The sequence below is a fragment of the Sebastes fasciatus genome, chromosome 13 (genome assembly GCF_043250625.1).
Source record: "Sebastes fasciatus isolate fSebFas1 chromosome 13, fSebFas1.pri, whole genome shotgun sequence".
Classification (NCBI taxonomy): Eukaryota; Metazoa; Chordata; class Actinopteri; order Perciformes; family Sebastidae; genus Sebastes; species Sebastes fasciatus.
In genome coordinates, this window is record NC_133807.1 from 18,044,659 (window position 1) to 18,065,265 (window position 20,607).

A 20,607-nucleotide genomic window follows, 5' to 3' on the forward strand; every position below is an offset into this window, starting at 1 on the left:
ATATATGCTTTGCTGCCTCGACAGAACGTCCCTGGTAAAGTGACGCATTGAAACTTTTTTCAGTGGTGTAATGTAATGAAGTAATAATACTTTGTTACAGTATTCAAGTATTTTTTGGGAGTATCTGTTCTTTACTTGAGTTTTTATATTTCTGTCAAATGTCACTTTTACTCCACTAAATTTCCGAAGAAAATATATGCTTTTACGATACATTTTCCCTAAGCATCTTCGTTACTCGTTACTATTGGAAGAAAGCAGGTTTGGCGAATCAGTGGACCTAGCTTGCAAGTTACATCATTCATGTGATGGGCAAACAGAGTGCTCTCAAAGCCGTAGTTAAGTTTCAATTTACACTCAAGTGGGCATGTCTCTCGGGAGACTCGTGGGTACGGATATAACCTATTTTCATTCACATATCCTCAGGTCAGAGGTCAAGGGACCCCTTTAAAAATGACCATGCCAATTTTTCCTTGCCAAAATTTAGCCCAACTTTGGAGCATTACTTAGACTCCTTCCCCTCCTTAACAAGCTAACATGACATGGTTGGTACAAATGGATTCCTTAGGTTTTCTAGTTTCGTATGATATTTGTACCTTCACTCTAGCTCTAAAATTGATGAACCTACTAAAGCCTCTGAAAGACAGTGAAGTAGGTCAGGACCGCCCGTGATCCGGCAGGTCTCAGAGGGTTAAGGTGGTGTACATGTTAAAGGGACTGTTAGTAAGAATCAGAAATTACTTGTTAATAGCGACACTTGTGGCCGTTAAGTCAACGAATGTCAGCATCGGGCTCGCACTTGCTCGCTCTAAATAGACATGAACGAGCATCGCTCAAAACAGTGAGGCGACACACGTCAGCTAAAACCACAATATCATAAAGTTAGCTGACCAGACAAAGGTCTCTCCATGAATCACTGCTGATCCTAGTGTTGGCTTTTCCTGCTTCAGCCTCCTGACCGTGGTGGGAGGGAGTCACCGGCACCCGGTCGGAGACGATAACGTTTCTCACTACGGAGCCCCATCACTTCACAAGACACGGAAAACCTCTGTTGTTCTGGAGGAGCTGCAGCAGTTATTTCTGCACAAACGTCCACTGTATATTCACTAGATATTCTCAGAGCTACGAAGTCTTTCGCAGTGTGTAGTGTGCGCGCATGCACGTGAGGTGGAGCGAGCAGAGTGAAGGCAGGCAGAGGAGCAGAGGAGCAGAGTACAGCAGAGACTCCGGCCCTTCACTAGATTTAACTTTGCGTTTTTGGTGCTTCCGTGTAGTTTGTGTTGGAGTCTTGTCTGAACAGCGTAGCCACACGCGAGTGCGAATATGCGAGCTTGCATGGGACACCGACCCGGGTGATTTATACGTGTAAGAAGTTACAAACAGTCCCTTTAAGAGGAGTAAACTTCATAAATCTAAAAATTCTGACTTGCTTGCTTTTTTTTGTTTGCTGTTTGTTTTTGACATGACAGGCTCTGATTGTTGTTATAAGTGTCTGACATCATGGAAAGAGTCTCGCTCAAGGAGAAGTCTCGTTCTGATATCTGGCGAGGTGACGTGTTGCAAGAAGACATCGGTGGAATAGTGGAAAATACTATGGTGGAAACGAGAGTGCCAGCCGGGCATAGTTTGTTGTGTTGGAGTACAGAAAGCATTGCTCAGTGTTATCTAAAAGATTTTCAATGTCATGGCTGAATATTTAGATGATTATCACAATGTGGACGAGGTCTTTGAATTCGATGGCCGCCTGTATTTATTTGAGCCAGAGTATATGGATATTCAGATTTCACAACGAGACTTCTCGTTGAGACTTAAGGACTTGAACAGTCAGTGGCAGAAACAAACACTTTTAGTGAACGTAATGTTACATTGATGCTTTTCACTTGCACTCGCAGCTCGTTTCGCGGCTGCTAGTTACAGCGTTCTCCCTCAATACTGGACCACTTTCAAAAATCATTGTTCTTATTAGTGACTTAGACACAAAAACATGGGGAAATAGAGTCCAGATTGAATAATATGCCAAAGTTATCCTTTAAGTGAATGCTGCCAAAGTTGAATTATTACTGTGCAGCTGTGCTTTAGTTTGTCTGGCAGACAGAAACTCATGCCTAATCTGCCATCTCATTAGACACCCTTGAGCTTCTAAAGTAACCTAGATCTGGGATCCTGCAACTTTGATGTACTTATCCTATCAAAAGCATTTTTGTCTTGCGGCCGCCCCTTTCAGAATTTTTTAAGCCCAATTATTCTTCATGATCTCTGAAAAACTTACTTATATTTATCTCAGCAGCCTCACTGTTTCTGTAAACCAAGCCTCATTTGAATCATGCACTATTCCCCTGCTGAAATCCAATATCCTCTCTTTCGCCGGAGGCAAACCCTACAGAAATCAAGAAGAGGTGCATAAAGCAAGGTTGCCTGGATGTAGTTTCCCTGTGCGGGTACTTGTGAATGTGTGTTTATGTTACTGAAATTAACCGGTTTATTTAAAAGTGTATATTTTGGGATGTTAAAGGTGCCTGATTTCTATTTTCAAATTTGTGCTTCCTCGGATTAACTTGCAGCATTTGTGTACACGTTGTACAGCAGAATGTATATATAACAGGATGCATAATATTATAGATAAAGAGAGTGATGAACAAGTGCCCTCAGTTATGGATATAAATTATTAGTTATTGTCTCCTGAGGATTCAGATCACAAGATGCGGCTCTTTAAACAGTTTACAGAGTCTCCGCTCTGGAAGCCGTGACTATCCAAACACTGTGCTGCTGTGGTTGTATGATATGAAATAATGAGGATGTACAAATTATTTTACATAATTGTTGTTTAATTGCAGCAGCCAAGGGCGATGAGGTTGCAGCAGCCCCTGCTGGTAAGTGCCTTCATGACATCTAATCTGAGCCCACAAGCTGCGCTCCAGAAATCCAATTTATTTGAGTCACGCATACAGTAATCAGCTATTATACAGTTAAACTACAATAATCACTCAAAACTAATATATTAATAAAAGCTTCTGATATAGATTGTTTAATTTTTTAATAGATTTCTAATAAATTGTTCTTCTTTCTCTCTTTTTCAGACACGAAGGGTAAGAAAAACACACTGTGTTCAGTGTTTCTGTGTCTGTGTGTCCCATAGATGTATCTGTCTATAGATAATCATCATCATCATCCTCCCCGTCATCCTAATCCTGTGTTTCCTATATTTCATAATGTGTGTGTTTCCCCTCATTCAGAGACATCAGAGGAGGAGGAGGGTAAGACTTAAGATGAAACAAACACAGAAGCAGTGAACTTCTGTGGTGATGGGACTGAGTGTGGGGATATGCATGACGCTACACACACACACACACACACACACTATACTGTTTCTTTTATATTCTTTTATTAGCACTGAGGATGTGTTATGAGTTTATTTTAAACACTAGAGGTGCTAATTAAATTGGGTGCAAAAAATATAAGGTGTCTAATTTATGGGTAAGCGTCACATGTATATATGCATATATGTAGGCTATGCACTGTATGGGTGGTGTGTGTGTGTTTGACTTTCCTATTTTAGCTTAAATCTGCACATACTTGTCCTTCAGCTTCCATTGTCAAAGTGTCTTGTTAGCAGTGTTAGCACTCCTCATTTAGACCTTATGGGTGCTTTGGAGCTTTGACCAACACTTATAACAAAGTGCAATTAAAAGAAAGTTGCTCATCACATTGAGACATTGTTACGATCAGTGAGTGAGGACCCAAACGCAGACACAGTACACAGGGAGGAAGGATTTTTGGAGAGTGGAGATGGGGGAATGAAGAGCCGGAGGTATAGAAGGTGGTGATGAGGATGGTGGAGGAACAGGAGCGAGGCAGATGTACAGTGAGAAGGGTTGCTGGTGAGCGGGCAGGTAATGCAGGCGGACTGGCTGGGAGGCAGGTGGAGAAAAAGGTGAATGACAAAGCACAAAAGTACAGCAAAGATAAGTTAGACTAGGAAATATCACCAGGAATGGCTCAAGGATCCACCACTAGAGTTGAAACATGTGGCAATGAGTGGCTGTAGAACCGGAGTAGATACACTGTGGTGTTGATGAGGAGATGGAAGGCAGACTGGACAGGTGAGGTGAATGAGCTGTAATCAGGGGGGAGCCACGCCCACGCCAACACACACTGACAGAGACAGGGGAAAGCCATGGCTGTGACAGACTCGGTTTAACCACCTATTTATTTAACGCCTTTGAAAAACTGATTTAATCTAAATCTTCAGTAGGCAGAACGATTTTTTGCATCATTGGGCACAAATTCCATAATAATCTTTCAACATATTGTAGTTCAAGTGTTCAAGTGAGAGAAAACTAGACATCTGCACCTCCTCATGCCTCTGTTTTCAGACTTTAAAAAAATCCAGCCCATGACGGGAGACTTTGACCAATCATAGGTCATTTCACAGAGAGAGCGTTCCTATTGGCTGTGCTCCGGCTGGTGGGCGGTGCTTGGCATTTCTTTCATCTTTCAACATAGCTGCTGGGTCACAAACCTTCTCATTTTACAGCTAAACAGTACACTACAAGAGTATCTGAAATCATTTGAGGCCAGAAATAGATATTACAGTAACAGAATATTGGTTCATACTTGATCACTTGATAGTTTGACCGTTTGGTTGGAGTTTGCAAGTGATTGACAGCCGGCTCATAGACGGCAGCTGCACGGCAGATGCCGTCTCATGCATTACTGTCAGGATATAGTGACCATTGTATAATTTATTTATTTGTTATCATATTTGCTCCATTTCTACCCACTGCTGCTTTAAAGGGAACATACAGTATCCTGCTCATTTCCAGGTTCATACTTGGGTTTCTACTAGAACATTACATTAATGTTCAAAACACACACCACATTATTTTCCTCATCCTGTCTGTCTGAATATACCTGTATTCACCCTCCGTTTTAGCGCCTGTCTCTTTAAGACCCCCTCTCGAAAAAGCCCAGTCTGCTCTGATGAGCTCGAGAGAAAAATATGGCGCACCTTTGCAAATGTAGTTCTCAAGCTGTGGGTGATATATTCTAATGAGCCTGCATGTGACATAGGAAGAGGACCCAAATCTGAATGGCTTGTTGAATCACATGTTTTCTGATAGGCAGCCCACAAAAAACTGTCTTATTTCTCAGTTTGTGGGTTGGTAGGCACTCCAGATACCCAAATGTATGAGCACAAGCACTGAAAAAGCGAGTTTTTCATGATATGTCCCCATTAATTCGTTGTCTTGAGGACACATCTGCTATACCATATTTTAATCATGATGTTACATTTTTTCTGCAACATCAGTGATAATTTAATCTTAATCTTTTCTCTGAAAATCAACAAGTTCATCTAAACTAAAGGAGCTGTGTCTCATTACTGTGGACTTCTGGAAATTAGAGTATTAAGAATTTACAGAGCCATAGAATAAAGCATTTATTTAATTACGGTTCATTTTGAAGCATTATGACACAATGAGGGGTGATACAGCAGCTCCAATAATCCTACAGTCAACAGAAGAAGTGAAATACTGGCTAGTTGTTCTCTGGACTTTTCGTTGTGTGTTTCTCACTGCGGTCACTTCATGATCGGTTAGTCACCGAGTGTCAATGTGTTTCCCAACCTGCTGTGGGTCACCAGATGATACTGTTTTATATGTGTGAGAAAGAAGTCTGAGATAGATTCAGAGTGGCAGATTGCTCCGCTCATTTCACTTCCCCGTGTGCTGGAAAACCCTGACCTTTCAAGCCCAATCCATAGTTGAGGGTAATGCATTCAGTCAAATGTGTGAAATAATTGTGTGTGGGTGTAGCCCACAGCAGAGAAGCTACATGACATGTGAGATATATGTGTATGTATAGATCAGGTAGAATCATGTAGTGTGCTGCATGTCTTTTATGGGCTACAGAGTGGATAAAGCATGTTTATGGAGATTTCCTCTGCCAGTGGCACGCATTCAGTAATAAGTAATGAGTCCCCTGAGAGAGGAAAACATACTTTGTTGTACATTCATGTGTAGAGTCTATTTGTGTACAGTTTAAATGTCAATTCATATTATGGATCATCTGCAATAGAGGGGCAGAGCAAGAAGATTGTACACGTGTTTCTTTGTGTGTATGTGCAGTCGCTATCATTTGAGATGAATTATTGCACACACTTTAAGTGGCTCGCTGAGAGTGATTAAATGTGTGTGTGCAGGTGCAACAAGGAGGTGGAGCAGTGAGTTGTACTAATACTGCTACTCATGTTTGCTCAGTCGCTGTCTTTGAAGGGGAACACTGGCCAACAGTAATATCCCAAAAGAATCTATTGTAACCAAAGATAAATGAGATTAAATAACATTTGACCTGAAAGAACATGGCTGACTTAACTTTAGTCTGTTCTTAACTCCCTGACCTTTTGTGTGACCTGCCATAGCTGCATATGTAGTGACGCCCTAAAGAGCTGATTTGTACCCTAAATACTTTTTCTGTTGAGTTCACTGTCTTTCAAGAACCTATCCACCTCCACTCCCACCCGCCCAGTGTGTCTCTTTCCATGCGCATTTACTATTGCGTGGATAGGTTTTCATTGTAGTTAATGGAAAGCCTGGTGCATCTCATATTGGCGCTAAAGGGCGCTGTGTGCGGTGGTATCAAGCACTGACGGCCGTGCAAAAGCGTCAGTATTTGACGCCCTGGGAGTGAGAACGGGCTGGATATACAGGGTTGGCGATTCAACCCCCAGCTCCTTCTGTTCACATCTCTAAGTATCCTTAGGCAAAGACACTGTACTCTGAATTGCTGCTGACGGTCAGGCCAGCACCTTGCATGGTGGCATGCTGCCATCAGTGTGTGTATGAGTGAATGTGATGCAAGTTGTAAAGTGCCTTGAATTAAAGTGCTATAAAAATACAGCCATTTTTCATTTAACGTTTATGATGTTACTGTTGTCTTCAGACGACCAAGGCCACTAAACAACCAAGCAACGGCTACACTGCAGATTATAGTGTTGGCGGGTTTCTAAATTAGCGAGTGTAAATTAGCTGCAGTTAGCAGAGATAAAGTTTTGGGCCCAATTTAATGGACCAGTGGAAAACTACCTGAACATTTGAGTACATAAAATCCCAGACTTTTAATGGGTTATCTTCTAAACTTTTAGGAGGGAGGATAGTATAATAGAATAATATAATGCTGTGAGACCCTACCTGACCCAATTACCTGAATATAATTTGGATCCGGCCTGACTTGGGGTCCCAGATCAAGTATCGGATACTAACCAACAGCAGCCAGTGCAGCAATCTAAAGATAAACTAAGATAGAACTTTATTTATCCAGGGGGAAATTGTGTTGCAGCAGTTGCAGTGCAAAGTAGGAAAGTAGGAAAGAGTGCAAGTATAAAAATATCAATAAACAGATATCCAAGATCCACTAAATTCTAAATATATATACTGTAGGTTAAAGATCACAAGTTGCTCATATGTCAAGAGAACAGTATCTTTGCATGGCATGAAACAACAGTAACAAAAGGTGCAACTTTTATAGATATTATCACATTTTGAATACACACTTTTAACAGGAAAACCACTTCATTTGGAGTGATTTCAGGGAGTCATTGGCTGTGTTCAAAATCACTCACTATACTCACTTTATAGTGGACTATATAGCGAGTTCGCCATTTTGTAGTGCTGTCCGAATGTATGCTGAGAATTATTATACCCTATATAGTGGACTCAAAGTATCCCACAATGCCTCGTGAAAAGTAATGGTCACTAACCGAGCATTATATACCATCATGCAGGCAGACGAACGAGAGGAAAGAGAGGAGCCCGATTGAGACAAAAATGTAGTTGTGGCGCGAAAATAATATGTAATGTGAGGAGAGCAGCACATCACAACACAAACGGCCACAAAGTACTATGTATAAGTTTATTTGGGAAAATATGCGTATCGCCCCCACATTCACAACAGCCGTTAATTCTTACCTTTACCAAGGGGAACTTAAATTCACTCAGAGCATTAAGAGACACATCAACAAAATAGCTTACATTACAGTATCTATTATGAATGGTCTACCAGCAGATGTTGATCTGCCGCACTGTAATTATGCGACAGCAATGACGTGATTAACGACTCAGAGAAAACTATTGACATGACCAGAGTAGTGTGAGTAGTGTTTTTTCATTTTGCCAATGAGCTCACTATGTAGTCCTCTACATAGAACTCCCTGGATCATGAGTAGGGAGTAGTGAACCGTTATGTTGGTTTACTCTGCAATTATTGTTAAAAATTGCTGCTGTTCCCCTTTACATTATTATGTCACGTTCAGTGGCTGTAGAGGATATACACTGTCCTGGATAAATGGTTTCTAAGTGTGTGTGTGTGTTTGTGTGTGTGTGTGCTCATCGTGGCTTCACTCATCTGTTAAATTAAACACATCGATTTGTCTCTAAAATGACCAATATAACTCACAGAGCCACCACTAAGTATTATTCTGTCATAAGTGTGTGTGTTTATGTTCAGTCTGCGTATGAAATACTTACAGTACATTATATCTGCATTGCCAATTCATCTGCTTAACCCTTATTCCTCATTAACAGACGTCCAGCCTGCTGTAGGTAAGCGCTTTGCTTTGTCATTAGTGTGTTTGTCTGTGTATATGTATGTGTGTGTGTGTGTGTGTGTGTGTGTGTGTGTGTGTGTGTGTGTAGGTGTGCAGTTACAGCCTGTCTGAAGATATTGTTGTCTAGTTTTATTGTAGTGAATGGGCTCATTGTCTTTAATCTGATTTTTGATGAACACTTCTTTCATTCATAATCCCCCCGCCCCCCCACACACACACCAACGGAGCAGTACAATGTTTTAACCCTTTATTGTCCACGCAACTAATTTCCATGTACCAATTGTTTCTTTTCATTCAGCGAACAGTGAGCCTAGGGATGGTCGGGAAAAGACACAGCCTGCTTGTGCTTCCTGTTTTCGTGCTTGTTTTGTGTCAACCCCTCCGTGTGTTCGTGGACATGTGTATCCGTTACCGAGTGTGACAGTCTGACAGTGTTGTGACTGCTCTGGTGACGGCCATCATTGGTGTTTAAGATCAAATGCTTTCACTCAGCAGATGGATTCATTATTGTTTATGAACGTGATCATTTTTTGCAGAGATATAGCCTGCGTATGAGTATAATAATGATCACAATATGTGTTGCAAACAAAAGTGACAAAGTGCATCACAGCCAATAGATAAAGGGACGTAGAAGAAAAGGATGAAAACAATGCAAAGACACAACTTAGAAGCAACTCAAGTCACATCAGATAAACTGTCAGATGAAACAATGAAGTAAAATACAAATATAACAGTGAAGTCTATATGACAGCAATAAAAAACATGGTGATTGAAGTGGTTAGATTGCTTCCACCAAAGCATCCGAGAGAACGTTTCAGAGTGTTTCAATGTGAAATGAACTGATGAGGTCTGGTTTATGAAGAGTGATATATCCTGCCTGAACTTATGCTGGGTGAATATCATATGCATGTGTGATATGTGGATGTACTACAATATACTACTGCTGAATATTACGGTGTAAGCCTGCTGGTAACCACACTGGTAATTATAACATGAGATTGAAGGAGTTTAAGACTGTGTGATTTTATCTCACGGTGCTCTGATGATAAATGGACGATATACTGAATAAGTAATAACTGTGAAATTACACTACTATATATTCTATGTATAGTAGTATATTCTATGGACAGAATGATATGTTACTATTTTAATACCCAGTCTGGGATAGAATATTAATAACCTCTTATTCTACGGGGCCATAAAGTCTTAATTGTTTCCTAATTATTATTTAGGAAGGTTCCTAGAAAGACTTAATATAAGTAAAATACAGACAATGTTCAATTGGTAAACAATAGGTCTGCAACTAATGATTATTTTCATTGTTGATTAATCTGTTGATTGTTTTCTTGATTAATCGATTGTCAGAAAAAGGTGAAAAATGTCGATCAGTGTTTCCCAAAGCCCAAGATGACGTCCTCAAATGTCTTGTTTTGTCCACAACTCAAAGATATTTAGTTTACTGTCAGAGAGGAGTAAAGAAACCAGAAAATATTCACATTTAAGACGCTGGAATCAGAGAATTGTTTTCTTTTTTTCTCTCTCATTAATCGATATTCAAAATAGTTGGGCCATCAATTAAATAGTTGACATCTAATAGATTATTCGATTAATCGGTGCAGCTCTAGTAAACCACTAAATAATCAAGTTAAACTGAATGCTTGTAGTCAGTGTATAGCAGGTGAAGCTGAACAATTTGTCAACAGGCAAGTATATGCGATTCAACATGAAGAATTGTCATGGTTAAATTAAAAGAAAGAAAAAAGAAACCACTAGGAAACAGGAAACAAACAGGTCTGAGGTCTCCCATGTTGAAGTCCGACATCTTATAGACCCATCTATGCACCCCAACCTCCCCTCAATGTGGATTTTGCCGCTGTAATAATTTAATCTGATTTCCGCCTTTCTGCCCGATGGACGAGAGTCACTAAAGGGCTTTCTCACTTTGACAGAAACATGTGGCGCTCTTCTTGGAAGGACCGTCTGAAACTAAACTCTGTCTCTATTTTTCATAAAATTAGTACCAAATGACATCGTTGTTTCCTGGAAAGTTTCTAGAAATGATAAGGAAGTTATGAGGGAATACCAGACCTGCAAAATAAAGAGTAACTGTATACTTTAATGTGGGTTGTTACAAATTGTCCCCAGCCACTAGTCCACCAGCCACCGGTGTGCCTTCTAAATCTCAAACTGGCACACCCAGAATAATCATAAAAATGTATAATATCTATAATATATAAGCGCCGGCTGCCGGCCAAATGGCCGACTGCTTTATTATATTAATTTTTTATTCTAATAAAATAGTTTTGATTAACATTTTACGACCACTAGCCTCTGCTTCAAAACAATGAGAGCATGATGATGATAGAGAAACATGCTTGTCTGCCTTTATCAGTCCTGCCCCCACATGCTCGATCATATAGAGTCTATATGATTGTGTGTGTGTGAGCGCTCAGCTGAGAGGTTGTGTCCTGTAGAGAGCAGATAGTCGTCTTCAGTGGCAAATATTAGTAAAGTAATTGATGATAAAAGACATTGATTGCACAGACAGGGGGCATCCTCAGTGAAGGTATCAGTAAATAAATAAATAGTTTGGATCCGTCAAGAATGGGCGTGATTTTAAATATGTATAGCTATTTACAGACTGTGTGGGCTAAAACTAGGGATGCTAGGATCTGACTTTTTCAGTCCCGATACCGATAGCAATATCTGAGCTTTGGGTATCGGCCGATACAGAGTAGTGATCCGATATCAGTGTGGAAGTGACTGGTATCATTATTTTATGTGTGAGGCAACATCAAGCTTACTTAACTTTGTAAAAAACAAATTAACAAATAAATACAACGATATAAATGACTGAATTGTTATTTATTACTAAAATAACAAATCGTACATCAGCAATTTAATAAAAAATCTTAGAGATTAGGAGGAATTACAATTCAAGTGTAAACCTAAACAGGAGTTAAAATTCCAGTATTTAGTGTATATAGTATATACATATAGAATTTAATTGGATAGATCTGCCCCATTGTCACCAATACCCGATCCAGCTAATTGAGTCAGTATCGGCCCGATATCGGTATCGGTGCATCTCTAGCTAAAAAAGAAGTCACAAGAAGTCTAATTCTCCTTTACAATAATTCAATACTTGTTTACAATGAGGCAGGTAATATAATTAAAATATGCAATAATTAAGATCAGTATATATGATGGAATAATGTTGCCAGATGTGGGCTTTTACGGCCCACATTTTTCTCCAGGGGGTCATGCCCCCTTAGCTCACTTTGGTTCTTGCACACATTATATCCCACAGGTCCACCTAAATTAAGATTTCTGGCTGCGTGGTTGTCCAAACTATGAATCTGCAGGAGGATTTTAGTCAATTAGTCCCTGCAGTCCAAAATCCCAAACGTCCCTTCCCAGAGCCCAGGACCATGTCTGGAGTTAATTTCACTGTGCAACCCTCATCCCAAACACAACAACTGTCCATGCAACAGTGTAAACATTCAAAAGTGTCCCCTGGGTGCCATTCCAGGATCAGCTTCACCCACTTAGCATTCTAACTGAAACCTTTTAAATCATCCTGAACATCTGAACTTGGATCTGTCCTCAGGGGCACTTTTGATTAAAAGATCAAATTAACTGAGCCCATAAAAGCAGAGAGAGAGGGGAAGAGAGAGAAAGGAAGAAGCGCCGACGGTGTGGCTCTCTGAATTTATGGATGCGCATGAACTTATTTGACACGTGACCCTGGATCCATTCTCTCAGCAACTGCTCTCGTCCAATGGATGTCCACCCGGGGCCCTACTCACTCTTCTTGATTGGTGGTCCGATGTTTCTCTTTACCTGCTGCTTGTCCATAAACCCTCTCTTCCTTTAACACTTACAGTATGTCTGACTCAGGAAAGTTTATGCAGATTATGTATAGTCAACCTCCTGACTTCAGCACAATTAAAGTGATTTTTGAACTCGAATGCTGAAGACATAACTCGTTAACAGTTTTTTTCTGTAAAAGAAAAAACGTGATTTGTTAATTAGACTCAGAGAAAGAGATGTATTTTTTTGGAGTGTGAGAACACGTTGATTTAACGTGTGAGTGTTCCTCACCTGAAGTCAAGATTATCATTGGGCCAATTAACGCTTGTGTTTAACAGCGCAGTGCAGATATACTGTACAGACTGATGTGTTCCCCGCTCTCTCTTTCTCTTTCCCCCCTCTGATGCAGAGTTGCCTCCTGATGGTAAGAGAAACTAATACATTAGCGTCTCTGTAAAACGTATCAACTGACAAGCAAACACCTTACAGAGGTTACATCAATTTACTTGCAAAAGAAACAAGTGAACGGATAAAAGAGCAGCTTGTTTTTTATCGCCAAGATAACAGTGTACATCCTCAGCTTATGTTCTGTCAGGGTGGCAGAAGATTGCAGAGAGTCAACCCTAATGTGATGTCTTCAGAGGTGATCTGAGGAGTTTCTTTATTCCCTGGGGCCAGTCTGTTCCAGGGGGCTCCATGGTCGCCTGTCATTTATCAGAGGGTCCCAAATGGTTTATGCAGTGTAACAGCAAAGGAATTACTCGCTGCCTCACGGAAAGACTGTTGCTCACTTTAAGTGCTAATAACCGTAGAAAAAGAATAGATCCCTGAGCTCAGCGGGTGGAATTTAGTGGTTTGAGACGGAAATTATGCTTATTAAGTTTCCCAAATGATCAGCAAATAGATTTCACCGTGAAAGCACAGGGATTAAGAAGACTGCTGGTTTGGTTGTTTGCTTGGTCGACTTGTCTCCTGTTGTCGTCTACAATCTGTTTGTTGTGTGGTGCCCGGATGTTGATTTCCAGCTTTAATTTGTCCTTTGTGATTCATGTATTCACCACCCATCACAGAGAACGTACCAGGGGAGGATTCCCAGCTGTCCGAGCAGAGCGGCATATTCGTGGCGAGGCCGGAGAGTGTCACAGCAACAAAAGGTCTGGCAAGATGATCCGCCATAAAAATCCTGACTTATATCCAAAATGAAAGGAGTGGCCCACTTAGTGCCAAATCCCTGTTGGAGTACAGACAGCTAATCTATTTGAATTAATTACTGTGTCTCATTCTCATTCCTGGCAGGCAAGGACGTCACGTTTGTGGCTAAAGTTGACTCCTCCACCCTGTCGAGGAAGCCTACCATGAAATGGCTGAAGGGGAAGTGGCTGGACCTGGGCAGCAAAGCTGGGAAGCACGTGCAGTTCAAAGAGGTCTATGACAGGAACACCAAGGTGTGTATGCTCATTAATATAACCTTTGTGCATTCATTGTTACAGAGATTATTAGACATGCTAACAGTTGTTCGACTACTTTGGTCCAGATTGAACAACTATTTGATGGATTTTCATGAAGTTTTGTAGAGATATTCATGGTCCCCAGAGGATGAAGCTTAGCTTTAGATCCTCTAACTTTACATCCAGCATCTTTATCAGATTTAACTTGCCAAATACTTTGGTTTATGACAGAATACCTGCAAACTAATGACATCGTCATCAGCCTCAGCTGTACTTTGTGTTTAGAGCTAATTAGCAAATGTTATAGGATTGTCTGCCCCGCCCTGAATGTTTTCACCTGTCCCTCGTTAGCCCTGCTGGCCCCCCTTATCACCCCTCGTTTTTCCTAGTGTTATTTAGATCACTCTTCGGTTTCTTGGACTCATACTGTGCCTAAATTTTGGATATTACTATTGGGGACACTGGTACCAGCAGTAAGAGGACTCAATGGCATAACTTGACACACAAGGATATGACGCGTGACATCTCCTCTTTTCACCCTCCTTGCTGGAAACAATGGAAAGTGGGACATGACAGCATCCCACATATTGAGACGATGTCCCACATTTTGATTGGCTCTAGTTTTCAAAAGTCAGACCACTGTAGGACAAACTGGCTTTTATCCAATGGCTGTGAAGAAAGCAGCGAAGGCTGTCAACACAGGGCTGAGTTTGATGTCAATCAAACTGGCACACGTGGGTCAAGTGTAGGTTACCTTGTGACCGTCTTTGATAGGCTACAGGGAAAATTGCAAGACATCACATGTCTCTATGCAGATTAAGGCTCAATATGATGTAAACTACCACAAAGAAAAGGAAATGTAGCTACAAAATAGACTGGAAAAACTATTTATAGTAACTGGGTGAAGCCGGTGAAAGGCGATTCTCCAGCCCAGTTGCACAGCAGTTCGTGAAATCGTCACGAAATTTAATGTAGTGATTTGTGTACATAAACACAAATTTCAAATTTTTTTCGGGATGGTCAGCATGAAATCAATTCGCCACATAAGGAGGAGTTCAGGGTGAATAGGTGGGTCAAAAAAACACAGGACTTTCATCCAGGAGACCGCTGTTCGTTTCCTTAAGTTACGCCACTTTCGTCATTATTTGAATCATTATTTCACATTATTTGACATTATTTGACATTTTGGTAAATAGTAGTTGTGTGTCCATTTGTGCATAACTTGCACAACTACTATTTACCAAAATGTCAAAATAAATTGTAGAATTATAAATCATTCTGAATTAACTGACTGGAGGGAATGATGAGTATGTAATCAAACTGCACTGACCAACTAGCTGACTAATAAAAGCCAATATCGGCCCGATGGCTTTAGCATACCGGTGGCTTTAGCCGACCGATGGCTTTAGCAGACCGATATTGGTCAAACTGTGTTCTCTGTAAATTATGAGTGTGTTGGTGAGCACGTACTGCATATCTGTGCATGTGTGCTACCTACGTGAGTGTTCATTTAGCTGTGTGTGCCCCTAGCACATCAACCCCCTCTCTCTCTCTGTCAGATCTACACTTACGAGATGAGCATCATCAAAGTTGTGGATGGAGACGCAGGTGGCTACCGCTGCGAGGTCACCTCCAAAGACAAGGTCGACATCTGCACATTCGAAGTCACCGTGCAGGGTAGGTGTGGAGACAGACAATCTCATTATCGTCATCTTCCATTCAGCGTTTCCACCATTACTATGTAACTGGCTTTGGCAGCCAATAACTCAGTGAGTGTGATACACATTAGGTGCTATCATTTAGTGGCCCAGCGAGGTCATCAGTCCATTATTCCTTTGCTGCTCAAGCCCGCTGTGTAATGAATTAACCCAGCCGGGCCCTCACCAGTCCTTCTCCTTCTGTCTGCTTTCAGCTGTACAAGAGGAGCAGGAGGACAACATCTTTGAGTCGTTTAAGCGATCGTGAGTGTCAGTGTCTGCGAGGGTCTACTCAACATGTCACCCGCCGTCACACTGTCTCCCATATGCTCGTCTGTAGATCGCTGCCTCTGGGCATCTGTCAGTCTCAACGAGTGTCTCTGCCTGTGTGTCTGTCTATCCCTCAGTTGTAGCCGACTTTGTACAAGTCAGTCTGTCTGCCTTCTCTCTCGTTCTGTCACGTCTCAGTGCGTCTGCCGCCTTGGTGTTTTGCTTCACCTGGAGTCCCTCATGGTTTAGCATTTTATGTATTTCGTCACATGTCTCTGTGACAGTCTCTGAAGGGACCTTTTCCTCTTTTTTATACATGTATCTCTTCCCCTCACCATCTATTTCTGTCTCTGCCTCTGCTTGTGTGAAGTGCATCTGTGTATCCTGTGACTGCGTTGCTTTTTTAATGAGTTTTTTTTTTTTTTTAAATTCAGCTGTTCTCAGCCTGTATACTGTACGTGTCCTGTGTGATCGTAAATCAGCCGACACCTTCACACTGACACCTTTAGTCTCCATATTTGTAATCTGTGTTTAAAAATATAATTTCCTTCCCTCGTTAGAGCAGAAAGGCGCAGGTAAGATGAGAAACACAGCAGGCAAAAAGACAGCATCATATTGTGGTTTAGACAGGATGTCAGTGTGCTTATTTGCAGAATGCTGATATGAAGGAGGGAGAGGGCGAGGGGGGAGGTTAGTGAGATAAATGAAAAGCGAAAAGTTGGTTAAAACTCAAATATGTTGCTGGAGATTATAATGAATGAGAAACACCTTGTTGTGTTGTGTGGAGGTCATGCAGCTCAACCTCCAATAGGTGAGTATGGAGAATCCTGTCTCCTATGGGATCCTCATCTGTGCTCAACATGTATTACAGTAGCAAAGACATGTGGTCTGTCTGACTCTATTCTTTACTCACTCCGGTTCCCTCCTTATGTCTGGAGTTTTTTTAGTTTTTTTTTTAAATGTGTGTTTAAATGTGAGAGTTTATCACATTGTGAGAGAAACAGCGTTTCTTGCTTTCATACAATGTTTACCCTTGATTGAAGTGTACAAGCATGTCAGCAAACATACAGTATTTATTCTGTATGTCATGACAATGCTACACACAGATGCCAAAATAAAGACAGAACATCAGATGCGATCATGTCGGGGGCTACGTAACACACCACAAACCGCAAAAAGGATGTGGTTATATTCCAGCCACAAGTATGGAGGTCACAGTGGTTCAGCTGGGTAAAGGTGGGCGCCAGGTATGGGGCTGTATTTTGTCACGCCGGGCTGAAGACGGTCTGAACAGTCAAAGCATTTCAGCCTCAAATGACTGAGTGAGCATGTTATCTCATGTTGACGAATAACTTTGTTATGTTCACTTTAAATAGCTATTAATAAAATTCAGAGTCTGGCCAGGATTGCCTCCACACGGCTCTCACTTCTGACGTCAAGAGCAAATGTAGATGGCTCAGCTGAAATGGCGGCATCTTAAGGCATTTACACATTGGGGGCATTTTTTTCGTGTGATTAATTTGCACATCAATATATTTTTTCAAACTGTTGTTTTTGTCATGAATACTTTCACACAGAATGTAAATATTACGCTCCAAAAAAAAGCGACATACACTATTTCTGTTCCTACCTTTCACAATAAACGCCCTAGACGTATAATATTCGCAGGCGAATATTTCACATTTTCATGTCGTTTATTTGTCACTCCCTCGGTGCGTATCGGCCTTAACAACGGCAACAGTGCTGACAGAGCTAACAGTGTCAACGGGGGTTAGAACATACTCACCAGAGCGACTGGCTTCCGCGACCACGACACAGATAAGTCCGACCCACCGTCGGGACGGCGTTAGCAGAGCGGATTAACTAGTCAGTGGGACATGAACACAAAGGGAGGGAGGGGAAGAAACAAAAAGGGCAAACAGTTTTGAAGGGACGGACTCACGTGCACTAACATCCACGTACGGCCGGTCCAACTATGTCAACAAAGCACAGAAATGCTCGGCTTACAACACACACACACACAGCGGGAGAGTGACAGCTTTTCTGCTCAGGTAGACATTACTCCTCTATATCTTTACATAGCAAATAGTTGTTTGCAGCTATATTAATGCTCTGAATGACGTATAGAGAATCCTTAAGGTTTACATTAACACACGTGAAAATCCTTCTGAATCACGGTGTGTTTATCACTCTGCATCAGCATCCGTTTGTGTCACTGACACTTGGAGGAAAACACCGTTTGCATTTCAGTGTCTGTTTTCATGGTGCACATCAAGTTCCTTCTGCAGCAGCTTCGATGAAGTGTTTCTAATAATATACCGTATATAGCTAATGTGAGAGAGATGAGCATGTTGTGCTCTGCTCTCAATGCACATGCTCGCACCATGAAAGAGAGCTCATTATAGTAATCCCCTGGTCCCCATTTTCATGTGAACTCTGGTCCTACACAACAGCATTGGAAAATCTCTCTTTTTTATATCAGTGAACTTTAGTGTAGATTCAGAAAAAATGCATTTAAACAAACATCCTGTAGCGCCCTTTTCCTATCATTTGGTGTTTGATGGTGTTATCTGATGCAGCATTAAATAATCTTTCAAAAGTGCTCAAGTAGGTTTACATCAAGCTATTGTTGTGGCTGCCGTACACGGCTAACATTGTTTTCATGCTCACCCGACCATTTGGTGATCATGCGTGCCCTGAAAAACAAGAGCATTAACACCTGGGGAGAATGTACTCGCTTACGGGATGGCAGGCACAACATGGATGGATGTTATCCTTGGATGAACCGTTCATCCATAGGACGAACATGAGCACTCGGAATGGCTGTGAATTTATTGGCGTTTATCTTGCTCTCCGAGGGGTTCAATGAGCCTCAACAATGCCAGGAAAACTGATCACAGTGGAAAACAACAAGCACTCGAGCCTGGAGACATTTATTGGCGTGTGCCACACACAGCACTTGTCACCTTGTTGAGCACAAGAGAGTGACTGATGACTCGAGACCACGTGGATTCTCCTCATCATCTGGAAATGTGCATGTGAAGGGGGTAATGAAGGGTTTATGTAGCCATAGTTTCATATGATTCAGTGCCTTTTTTGTGTTGAATCTTGAGTGTGTACTTCACTGTTGAATATGTCTCAGACTTCCACATAACATCACCTTAGCCATGCTTCACATCATTCATTCGCTTGTGTTTCCCGTGATATTCAATGTTTGTGTTTGAACAGTAGTATTTTGCTTATAGCTCATTTTTGTCACGTCTGCTGCTTACATGTGCTCGTCTATTGTGATTTCTGTCTGTCACTTGAATTTAGGGCATGATGGTAGCTTGTAGTCCTCATCAAACGCTTTATGTTCTCAGGAACATAGCATCCTATTTTTGCATCTATCCGAACACAGGATGAAAAAAGGGTAGGCTTTAACTACAGCCACTAACTCATTAGAACTCCGTTGGGTGCTGTTGTATTTGCTCGTGTTGTCTTTGTTTGGTTTATAATTGTCTTGTAATTTATGTGTGTATTTATAGCTCTGTGTAATGTGGAATAAAAGGGGATGTTTTATAATGAATGTATATTTCCTAATGCTCTTTTTTCGCTACCAGTGTTGTAAATAGCTCAGGTTTATAAACATACCAAGATAATCCCCCCCCCGAATCTCTTTTCTTTTAATTCCAGTGGAGATGGAGATGAGGATGCTGGTGAGCTAGACTTCAGTGCCCTGCTCAAGAAAAGGTACGATTATCTTCATCAGCCACAGACATACTTAATAACTTAAATTTGGATCTTTTAAATGTGGTTCTCTTCCTCAGGGCGAAGAAAAAGGTGGTAGAGGAAGCGGAAGTGGATGTGTGGGAGATCTTGAAGGCGGCCAAGCCCTGTGACTATGAGAAGATTGCCTTTGAGTACGGCATCACAGACCTGAGGGGCATGCTGTCGATGCTGAAGAAGATGAAGAAGGTGGAGCCCAAGACGTGTGACGGTGAGGAGCGAGGGAAGAGACAGGAGAGGTGTTACGAGGCAGAAGACTGTGCACTAGGAGTGAGGCGGCAGGCAGGAAACAAGAGCTCTTTAATGCAGCAGGCTGTAAATACCAGCAGCATTTAAAGGCCTCGGGGGGGAGTTATATTGCAGGGACAACAGGTGGAATGTGTGTTAGCATATGCTGACTGCTGGGTGGCACTTATGGATTATTTGGCTGTTAAAGCAGTGGATGAACTCTACTAACTGGATACTTTCTTGTCAGCTTTCCTGAGGAAGCTGGACGCATCCTACTCAGTGCAGAAGGGCAAGAGGATCCAGCTCACCGTGGAAGTGGCTGACCCCAACGCTCAAGTCAAATGGCTCAAAAACGGACAGGAAATCAAACCATCGGCCAAGTGAGCAAATTACCACAGTATACTGTCTGTGTCTGTGTGAGTGTGACATTGTACTGAACCGTGATGTTGAAGGACTGTTTATTTCAAATCTGATGATTTTGACAGTACATTGAGGCCCTTTCTGCTCCATGAAGCCATGCAAAAAGTGTTGGCTATCTAACTATAAAGCAAGGGATCCGTCCGACCGTCCGTCTGTCTGTCTGTCTGTCCTTTGCATATCTCGAGAACCGTTCATCCGATCTACTTCACACTTGGCGGGTGTATAGCTGGGGACCAAGGACGTGCAGTGTCGAAGTTGGTGCAATTTCAAAAAGCAGTACGTTAAATATGAATAAACTTTGAATAAACAAGCGATAGTGCCCTCTGCAGCAGTGGGGGCGGGGCTTTGGGGCTCTACAGAGTCA

At 41.6% G+C, this 20,607-nt stretch overlaps 1 protein-coding gene across 1 annotated transcript in view; it reads left to right on the top strand.

Moving 5' to 3' along the window:
• The window catches only part of mybpc2a (myosin binding protein Ca), a 60,883-nt gene that overhangs the window by 15,720 nt on the left and 24,556 nt on the right, over positions 1-20,607 (top strand). Inside the window, exons 2-9 of the mRNA XM_074655917.1 lie at positions 2,832-2,871; positions 13,483-13,566; positions 13,709-13,857; positions 15,420-15,537; positions 15,773-15,821; positions 19,503-19,559; positions 19,637-19,806; positions 20,071-20,203. Of these exons, the coding sequence (XP_074512018.1) occupies positions 2,844-2,871; positions 13,483-13,566; positions 13,709-13,857; positions 15,420-15,537; positions 15,773-15,821; positions 19,503-19,559; positions 19,637-19,806; positions 20,071-20,203 (788 nt within the window). The 5' untranslated portion in view covers positions 2,832-2,843. The remainder of the gene's footprint in view (positions 1-2,831; positions 2,872-13,482; positions 13,567-13,708; positions 13,858-15,419; positions 15,538-15,772; positions 15,822-19,502; positions 19,560-19,636; positions 19,807-20,070; positions 20,204-20,607) is intronic.